The sequence below is a fragment of the Chanodichthys erythropterus genome, chromosome 7, assembly GCF_024489055.1.
Source record: "Chanodichthys erythropterus isolate Z2021 chromosome 7, ASM2448905v1, whole genome shotgun sequence".
In the NCBI taxonomy this organism is placed as follows: domain Eukaryota; kingdom Metazoa; phylum Chordata; class Actinopteri; order Cypriniformes; family Xenocyprididae; genus Chanodichthys; species Chanodichthys erythropterus.
This window is the reverse complement of record NC_090227.1, coordinates 38,467,089-38,477,464: the sequence shown is the minus strand read 5'-3', so window position 1 is coordinate 38,477,464 and position 10,376 is coordinate 38,467,089. Positions and strand designations below refer to the sequence as shown.

Here is a 10,376-nt window from a genome sequence, read left to right as displayed (position 1 = left end):
TTAAAGGTAAATAAATGTATTAATTTACAGTAATGTCCAGAGCACAACGTTTAACAGACATTTATCAACATCATATTCACATAAGTGTGCAACAGAAGAATTGAAAGCTTATACAAAACTAAAACTCCTGCTAACAGCCCAAAATGCAAGGACACAACCATTTAAAACAATAAAAATGCACCAAATCTTTCACATTAACATTTTGAGTTTCTGAGCTAGATGGAGAATACATGGTGAATTTCCCCAATCAGTCTCTGCTGGGTCTCGAGCCCTGTCACATGTCGGCAGACTGTCGTTCATCACTCCTGAGCTCTGCGCAGGAATGATGGATGAGACACTCTCTTGCGCACACAAGGGCAGTTAATATTTTTGTCCAGTGTTTTTAGGGCATCCTCTTCAAAATTCAACCAGTATTGGTGACTTTGTGAAAGATGCAGTAAATGTTACAAGGTTTTATGTCAAATGGATGCTAAATTGGATTTTTTTTTTTGGAGTCTAATCCACACCCAAAAAATGTAAAATGAATTTAGCCCACGTAGTTAGCTGGTAGTACAAGAACACAAGTAGTAAATAACACTGCAAACTAAAAAAACATTTTTTGCTGATGCATGGCTCTGTGAAATATTAAACGCTTTAAAGGGACAAATCTTAGTATTATTACATTCATCAAAATAAAGATGGGAAAATATATAATTAAGATGGAAGATTCTTGTATTTTAGAGATGATGGACCAAACGATGCATTTGGGTAAATAATGCAATTACACACAAATATAACTAAACCCATGACTTAGCTTCTATATTTTAAATTTGAAATAAACTCTGCCCATCTGGAACATTGGCAATGTATTTACACTTGTGAATGCCAAGAAACATTGAACAATAAATACTATTTGCAATAATGTTAAAACAAACAAAATCTCCAGAAGGCCATACAGTGATCAAATGCCAAAAAAAAAAAAAAAAAAATAGGCACTGAAAAACCTTTCCACAAACTCAAATCAATCCACAATGAGCTACAAACAACATATGCCCATTGGAAAAATGCTGGAGAAGAACCTTAACAAAAAGTCACAGTATGCTTAAACTAAATGCTGGGGAAGTTAACATGTAATGAGACCTATTTGCACTTTGTCAGCTTTGGTTAACTCCTATAAAGTGGTATCTAATTTGCTGGACCGTAAAACCAGCAACAAGATCAATGGTCTAAAACAGCAGTATTGGTTTATCCGTTTAAATGAGCTGTGGATTGTCTGTATAGATTAAGTGCTTTCTTATATCTACATATTCCACTGCCCCATTGAATGTAGCTCAGAAATTATATACTTCTTAAAAACTGCATTCTGTGATAGGGAAAAAGTGGAACATTTGTTTCAAAAAGAACAGCACTTACACACACACAGTCCTTTATTCTTCAGGATGGTCCGTAATGTGAAATGACATTGTTAAAATGAAGCTTCAGTCTGCTATCACTTTTGTTTCACAGACCCAAAATGGGCTCCAGTGCACATCCACTTCATGATGGCTATTTCCTCACTGGCTCCTATCAGAGCCAAGAGTACTACAGAAATGATCATTGCAGTCTTTTTCACCCCCTCAAACCACATTTTAGTGTCTCAGTCCGTTGCTTAAGTCGTGTTGTAGCGAGCAGCAACCTTGGTGTAGTTGTAGTAGCTAATTTTGGCGAGTTTTGCCAAATCTTGTGCGTTGTTGCTGGCTAGATTTTCCCTCTCACTGTAATCAAAGCTCTCCTCCTCGTAATCTTCCTGACCCTCCGCATCAGGCAGAGCATCTGGGAAAGGAAATGGAGATTGGCATAATTAGCTTTGACGCTTCTTTTTGTCACAACGTCAATTCAGGGGTTTAACCAATGCTTTATAATGTCATGAATTTAAAGGGTTAGTTCACCCAAAAATGAAAATTCAGTCATTAATTACTCACCCTCATGTCGTTCCACACCCGTAAGACCTTCGTTCATCTTTGGAACACAAATTAAGATATTTTTTGATGAAATCCAAGAGGTTTTTTATTCCCTATAGAAAGCAACGTAATTCCAACTTTAATGGTCCAGAAAGATAGTACAGACATCGCTAAAATAGTCAACTTGACTATACGAGAGATATATACAACAGTGACATCCGAACGCCGACTCGGTATTGGCCGACGCTGTTCACGTGAGCAGCACGACGCATGCGTGTGATGCGGACGCAGGACAAGGCCAATAAAGAGTCGGCATTCTGACGTAGTCCACGGAAGCCTGCACTGTCGCAAAAATACAACATCAACTGCGTAGGAGAATGACGGGAGGGACAAAATAATTTTTGTTTTGTTTTTGTGCGAAAAAAGTATTCTCGTCACTTCATAACATTAAGGTTGAACCACTGTAGTCACGTTGACTATTTTAACTATGTCTTTACTACTTCTCTGGACCTGGAATGTGGTAATTATGTTGAAAAAAACCCTCAGATTTTATCAAAAATATCTTAATTTGTGGTCTGAAGATGAACAATGGTCTTACGGATGTGAAACGACATGAGGGTAATGACAGAAATTTCATTTTTGGGTGAACTAACCCTTTAAATCACTGATAAAAATCTCTGAATCAGTAAAATATATATCACAAGTCTTGGTACTTTTAGATAGCAAACTTTAACTAGCATTAGCATTTACTTTTTTCAACTTTCGCCCTATAAACCCACAGACAGGTGGAGTCCAGCAACTCTATAAACCTCTAGGCTATACCTGTCCTGTCGTTTCTAATTTTCGATAACATTGAGAACCACAAGAGTCACGAGTAAATATAATTTGAGGTATAATTTGCATGTTACCTTGCCCTTCAGTTGAGGTGTCCAGGATTCCATGTTTCACCTTCATGTGTCGACTTAAGTTGCCCTTCAAATTGAACTTGCTGGTGCAGTAAGGACACTTGAAGGGTTTGCTACCGGCATGAAGGTGCATGTGACCCAGCAGGTTATACATTCTGTTGAAGGACTTCCCGCACACCTACAAAAAATTAAAAATACAGGAACTATTAGAGGTCTATGTCTGATGCACAGCCATATAAAGTAGAAAAATATAGACTGCCTGGAGGACTCCAGCAGGGTTATACTGTGCATGGAAGAGTTCTTCATACCCACCTTGCACTTAAAAGGTTTCACAGGCAAGTGGACAATCATGTGCGTTTTAAGCGTCTGCTTCTGAACAAAGGTTTTGAAGCAGACGTGGCACTGGAAAGGGCGCACACTGGTGTGAATCAGCATGTGTCGCTTCAGGTTTGCAGAGAGTGTGAACTCACGAGAACACACGTCGCATTTGTATTCTTTCATACCCTGAGAGAGAAAGACAATGGCAATATGTTTAGATATGATTCAATCACTTTAAAAGTAACTTTTATAATTAGCCATATATTATTTTTTAATTCACTTCTGAGAGCAGGAGGAAAAATGATTTATCACTGGCATCAGCTGAATGAGAAAAAGTGGTTAGTTGTCATAAGCGCAGCTGAATCCATCAGCAGGGTGCCAGTCTAGCTTGCTCACTAGAATTCATAATACAGAGCAAGAAATTCACGCACACATACTTCATTCACTGTTGTTATCGCAATGCTGCAGGGTAAATAGACGTGTATACACTGCAGTGTGAGCGCTGATGCTCCACCAAGCTAAAACATTAACAAATGAAGAGGGTTAAACATTCGCCTTCCTTAACAATCTGACTATTCAGTGAACACTTCCAGTGTATCCAGGGAATACTGCTGTCCTAACATACATGGAAACATTCTTTTCATTTCAGAATGTGCTATGAAGAACTACACTACATGGCCATAAGTGCATTTAATTAGTGCGTTTGGACCCTTAATTTCAGTGAAGACAATTCTAGAGAACTAGTTTAGTGGAGATATAGCTTAGGGATGGTCCCAATGTCCTTGTGCACAAATCGTGGTTCGCCGAGTTTGATGCTGAAGAACTTGACTGGCCACAAAACTCAGATCTGAACCCCACTGAACTGCTGGGATGAACTGGAATGGCAACTTTGACTGGGCCACATCACCCAACACCCCTGATCTCACTAATCCTTTATTCGTGTTCCAACATCCCTATTATTGGCAATTATAAAGCACATACAGGTGCAGTATTCAGGTGTCCATTTACTTTTGGCCATACAGTGTACCCAACTAACTGAAATCACCCAGTGTTCTCATTCAGTCGTTATCTCTAATGGCAATAAATCTAAAAATAGATTCCAAACTAGACAACTGTTGATATATACGCCGAAGAAGTGACTAACTGCCGATGTGTTTTTTGTTTATAACCCTGCTGACCTGTGACACATTCTGTTTACTGACACTGCAGTCATGACGAGATGAATCACACTCATGGAGAGTGAGAAATGAAAGGAGGAAGTATCAGCATGTGAGACACACTTCACTGCACAAAGCACACACAAAACAAAACAGCTCCATACTATTGCAAGGGACAGAGTTAATGGCAGGGTTGGATGGCTGGAAGGGACTGACAGAGACAGCTCCATTTACACTGAAACTTGTTGCGGCAATACCCAAGACACAGCTGAAGATGACACAATAACCTACGGATTTATGGGAATATGTAGCGTTTGGAAATGTAGGTGGGGTCTGGATCTGAAAGTCACTGGCGAGTCAATTCTAATAGGATGGTTGCGGGAAGATTACAAAAACTAATGAGGTTTAAGTACCTTGTGTTCGAGGGCCTGCTGTGTCAGTACCTTGTGTGTAAGCATGTGCTGCTTCAGGTGGTGGATCTGCACAAACTCCATGCCGCACTCCGAGCAGACATAAGGCCGTACGTTCTGGTGCTTCATCAGATGGTTCTGGAGTTGGCTACGGTAGGCGAAGGACTTATGACATTCGGTGCACTGAAAGGTCGTCGGGCCCTGGTGGCTGACCTGGTGGCGCTTGAGGTGGGCGTGAGTGGGGAACTCCATGCCGCACTGTGTGCAGACGTGACAGTGGCCGCTCTCGTGCTTGGTCTCGTGAGTACGCAGCTCACTGGGGTAGGCAAAGCCTCGGCCGCAGAAGCGGCAGCTGTAAGGCTTGACGTCGCTATGCTGCAACATGTGCCGTTTAAGGTGACTGGTCTGGGTAAAGGCCTTCTTGCAGACGGTGCACTTGTGCGGCCGCGTGCCCTGGTGCGTCAACAGATGCGTCTGAAGGTGGCTGGGCTGCTTGAAGAGCTTTCCACAGTGCAGACATTCATGTGGCTTGATGCCATTGTGACCGAGGATGTGTGTAACCAAGTTGTACTTCGAAGTGTAGGACTTTTCACACATGCGACACTTCCAGCGTTTCAGGCCTTCGCCCACATCCACGCAGTACGATTCATCGATTTGCACGTTGATATCTAGACGGTCGATCTGCATCCGTCTACCCAAGGAGTTCTCACCCTCCGCCCACATCATGGCCTGTCCGCCCTCCTCATAATCTCCCGGCAGGCCCATCTCAGCAGCCTCGTACGCCGTCACGCTGGACTCATAGTAGCGCCTCATTGCTGGGCTCACATCCTCCTCTGTAGTTTTCAGGTTGAGCGCTCTCTCCTCCACTTCCTCCTCCTCTTCTTCTTGTTGTTCCTCCTTTCCCCGTCCTTCCTGGGGGGACTCCACCAGTGCCTTTCCATGCCCCACAGGGCTTTGGTGGCCTTGAGACTGAGTCTCAGAGTCTATCTGTTTGCTTGCTGGCTCCCTCGAGGACTCAGGGTAGCCTTTGTTACACTGCTCTTCTTTCATTGGCACTCTTTGAGGTGCTAGGTCCAACACTTCTGGCTCGTTGTCAGTTTGCTGGGGATTTGAGAGATAACAGGGGCTAGGGAACTCAGGCCTCTCTCCTTTCACCTCACTCGATGTGTCCAGAGACCTCTCCGTGGACTCCTCCGGTTCTCCTTCAATCAAGGGCCTCTTGGTCCTCCCGCGGGGCCCAGGTCGCCTGCGCTCTGCTCCGTAGAGCCCATCTGCTCTCCTGTTCTCCCCGTGAGGCTCGGACAGATAGTCTCCATTGGCTCCAATTAGCTGATCAGCATATTCATACTCCATGGATTCTGCAGGGGGAGCAGGGCCTTCACGTCCCTCTCCTGTGTAGAAACCGTTTGGGGCAATTGTGGCTCCGAAGATTTCGTTCTGAGATATGAGGCCCAGCACAGCAGCCTGGGCAAGGGACAGGACCACCACCGGGTCAGTCTGAGTGCCGACATCCACCGCATGCTCCATCACTTTAGAATAGCAGCGGACCAGAGGAACCTCCTGCTCTTCCTGTCAATGGAGAGAACAACAGGTCTTAGCAATATTTCATGAAATCAGAATCAGTGTATACATCTGTCATTGCACGCGTCAATACAATACACTCGTAGCAACAAAGTCTGGCTAACGCTGTCATGGCAACACTGTCATGGCAAGTCAGCGCAATAGCGTCACATCAACATGAGTGTCAGAACAACGAAGTTGACTGATGCGGGGCAACAAATAAAAGCTGTTGGGATAGAGTTTAAGGATTTGCTTTAGAGCTAAATGACAGCTTAGTCAGATCAGGCAATTTCTGGCAACATGGCAGGAATGTTTTTCTGAAATCTTTCCTCTACCTGATCTTTTTTTTTTTATCTTTGAAATAGTGAACATTCTCATCAAAGAAATAAAAATTATACTATATATAATACATTTATATTTACAGCAGTAAGCAAGAGACATATTCTGACAACGCCTTGCCTGTGTCCACTAGAGATTTCTTTAGATAAGACAGACATGTTTAAGCGCCATGCTTCCTTCCTTCACAGTCTTTAAAAGGACGCGAAGCACAAAGAGTGTCTGGGTCCGAGCGGGAAGCCTACATCCGTGGACTATCCACAGCATTTCCTGCGAGGTCAAGCACTGCCACTGCTGACTATGAAAAAGCTGGACAGTGAAGTTTTAGCAGTACCAGCAACATAAGTGAGTCCAGTCAATTTGCAGACTTCAGAGATTTGCTGAAGCCAACATGATTCAGTTCGCTGCAGCACTAAGGAGAAAAATTGTTCCTTTGAGGTTGATGATTATGTTATTTACATATGGATTAATTAAGGGGAACTTGGTTGAACTCTTAGTTTAGGATAACTTTACCACACCTGTGTTCTAGGTTACCAGAATGCTCAAATCACTGTCATGCTCACACAAGTAATTGTATGTGTGCTCAGAAAGTCATTAACGTGTATTATCACCTCTAACAAGCTGGTACCTTGATTTTTGCTGAAAAAAGAAAGCCATGAAATACAGATTTAAGCTTAAGCAAAAACAAGCATACACAAGGGAAAGAGGGAGGGAGAGACTGACAGCTGTAAAACCGAGAAAGAGAGAGAGACAAGCAGAGACAGAGGAAAGAAAACGAGAAGTGGGAGGGGGGGGGGGGGGGGGCATGAGAGATAGAGAGAGAGGAGAGAACGAGAAATGAGAAGGGGAACCTGGATGCCCTGATAACCATGTCATTTATAATTACTGCTTTTAAAGCAGTCAGACAGAGGGAGGGAGAAACAGACAGAAAAAAAGAGTGAGTGAGTGAGTGAGAGAAAAAGGGTGATTGAGGAAGCAACTGAAAGAAGGAAGAGAGAGGAAGGAGGGGAACTGGGGGATGAGAGACAGACTGAGTGACTGAGTGAGGGAGGGGAGTGAGGAAAGAAAGATAAAGAGAGATAAAGAAAGAGTGAGAGGAAAAGAAGAGGGAGAGGGAGGGGCAGCGGGGGATGAGAGACTAAGAGAAACTGAGTGAGTGAGAGAGTACAACAGAGAGATAAAGAGAGAAGGAGGGGTGTGGGGAGTGAAAGACTGAAACTAAGAAGGAGACAGAAAGAGAGAGAAAAGAAGAGGGTGAGAAATAAGAAAGAATGAGGAAAGGGAAAAGGAAAGAGAAGGAGTGTTAAGACAGAAAGACAAATGAAAGAGCCAGTCGGGCAAGATAGCAGCCGTGACTGTATGAGGAGAGCTGAAGTGAATATAAAAATAGATAAAAAACAAAAACGCTAGCTAGTGTAAAGACTAGCATAGAATGAAGCTGTGTGTGTTTGTGAGTGTGAGAGATAGAAAACAAAAGAGATATACCGCAAGGGCTAGACTGAAAAAGAGAGTAAGGTTCAAGTATAAATGACATTCTGTGAGAGAGAAAAAAGTTATTTCATTTCCACAGTTCAGAGTTACAAACTTTAACGCAGCAATAAACCAACAGTTCGAGTCAATATATCAACACAAGCCGCTTCGGGCAGCGTGTATGTTTGGGTTGAGCACTCACCACATTACTCCTGGTGTGATGTTTGAGATGTTTCAGGGACCTCATCCTTCAAGAGAAGTGAGAGGAGCAAAAAACACCAGCTCCTATTTATAATTGCGTGAGGCAGAGGGGGCGGAGCCAAGCTCATCCTCCTCCTACTGTTGCTGTTATCAGAACTGACTGTGCCTGCCTCTCTCACACACATACACACACAAACCTATTTCTTCCATTCTCTTTCTTTCTTTCTTTCCGTCTCTCTGCCCTCCCTTCCTCGCACTCCCCCATCTCTTTCTCCTTTCTTTCTTTCTCTTTCACTCTCTCTCGCACATTCACTATCTCTCTTTCTCACGCACACACTCCATACGGCGTGACCCTTCAACAAACATATTTCTCTCGTACTAACAAAAGCTCACTTCTCAGCACATGTACGTCCTCTCTTCGCTTTAGAGATGATAGCAAACACGTTTCAAGCCGGCATGCGCGCACACACACACACAGAGAGAGAGAGAGAGAGTGAGAGAGAGAGAGAGTGATCTCTAATCACTGGAGGTGTGTCTGTCGGTGTCAAGACAGACAGTGAGTGAGATACGCTGAAATGTTTTCCGGGAGGAGTTCTACAGGTCTGTTTATTTGCGCATCTCAAATAATTAAGCCGCAAGACGCCTGTGCGATGTCTGAGAGCCAGTGCGCACAAAAAAATGAGTGACAAAAGAAAGAAAAGCAGAAAGAAAAGCAGTTTGGAAAGAGAGGGAGGGAGTGAGACAGACATGGGGGAGAGAGAGAATAAGAGGAAGAGGGAGGGGGACTGAGACAGAGAGGTATAGAGAGAAAAGGGAAGGGGGGTGAATGGGAGAGAAATAGAAAGAGAGAGAGAGAGCGACAGAGAGAGAGAAAAGAGGTGGGGGAGGGCGAGAGAAGAAGAGAATGCAGCAAAAAAGAAGGAAGAGAGGAACTGGGGGAGGGAGAGCAAAGCATAAGAAAAGATGAGGTCAAAGAAAAGAGAGAAAGACAGAAAGAAAGAGAGAAGAGGGAGGGAGAGCGCTCGAGAGGGGGTGGGGGGACTGAAAGAGAGGTAGAAAAAGAGAATGCAGTGAAAGAGAGAGAGTTTCAGCAGCCTGAGAGAGAGATAGTGAGGAAAAAAAAGGGGGATGGTGGAGTGTGAAAATAAAAAAGAGGAGTTCATCAGCAAGAGAAAAAGAGGGGGAGTGGATGAGTGAAGGGGGGGCAGGGGAAAAGAGAGGAAAAGGGAAAAACAGCAAGGAAAGATATTAACTATTGAAGTTCTGGTTCGCTCTTGTCAGGAGGAGCGCGTGATAGGCTACCTGCGCGCTCCGTTGCCGGGTGTGTGCCGAGGTGTTCCCGCTCACCCTCATTACGGAAAAGGTATGGGATTACTCTAACACTTCCCGTGAGCTTATTAACGCCGGGATATAGGCTGGCCGTCCCACAAAAGAGCCTCTATTATGGAATGGAACACACCTGAGTGAAGGACTGTGCTGCTGTGTGCCGTCAGTGTGTGTGAGAAGAGTGGAGGACATTTTTCATCAGTGAGCAGGAAAGGGCAATCCATGAAGGAGAGAGAAAATCAAGCATTGTAGGAGAGTCAGTATATGTGCGTCTGAGTGAGAGAAAGATGTGTGTGCGTGTGAGAGATCGTGAGAGGAAAGGAGGGAGGGAGGGAAAAGAGAAAGGACAGGGAGCGAGAGAGAGAGCGAGAGAGAGAGAGATAGGGAGCGAAGGGAAACAGACAGAGATAAAGAGAGATTGAGGGAGGGTGTGAGTGAGGGGGAGAGATAGCAGGAAGTTGAGAGAGCGAGAGAGGAGAGAAAATAGAAAGAGTGCAAGGGAAGAAACAAAGAGATAAGACGCAAAAGACAAAGAATCCACATGGAAGAAGAAACAACGGCCAGGGACGTGTACATAAAACAACACAGAGCTGCCCGCCTGTGGGGAAAACGAACAGGGGGAGACAACAAAAGTTAGGGGAAAGAAAGAATACCCATCCAGGCCCATGGGTTTCCCCCCTCCCTTGGAAATGGCTTGAAACCTGTCCTAACCTCATTTGCCCAGAAGTGTCAGACTTGTGTGAACCAGTCCTAACACACACACACAGGGAAGAA

General features: G+C 44.1%; 1 protein-coding gene across 2 annotated transcripts; it reads right to left on the bottom strand.

Annotated features, from left to right (window-relative positions):
• Positions 1-37: 37 nt before the first annotated feature.
• On the bottom strand, positions 38-8,371 carry znf710a (zinc finger protein 710a). 2 transcript variants are annotated; one of them, XM_067390480.1, is made up of 5 exons: positions 8,278-8,371; positions 4,713-6,278; positions 3,137-3,328; positions 2,828-3,002; positions 38-1,791 (listed from the first exon to the last, which is right to left on the bottom strand). In XM_067390480.1, exons 1-5 carry the CDS (start codon positions 8,320-8,322, stop codon positions 1,628-1,630), a joined length of 2,142 nt encoding a protein of 713 aa, XP_067246581.1. In that variant the 5' UTR covers positions 8,323-8,371; the 3' UTR covers positions 38-1,627. The 2 variants fall into 2 exon arrangements, with proteins under 2 accessions (XP_067246581.1, XP_067246582.1); XM_067390481.1 differs by having other exon boundaries at positions 4,743-6,278.
• Between the last annotated feature and the right edge of the window lie 2,005 nt (positions 8,372-10,376).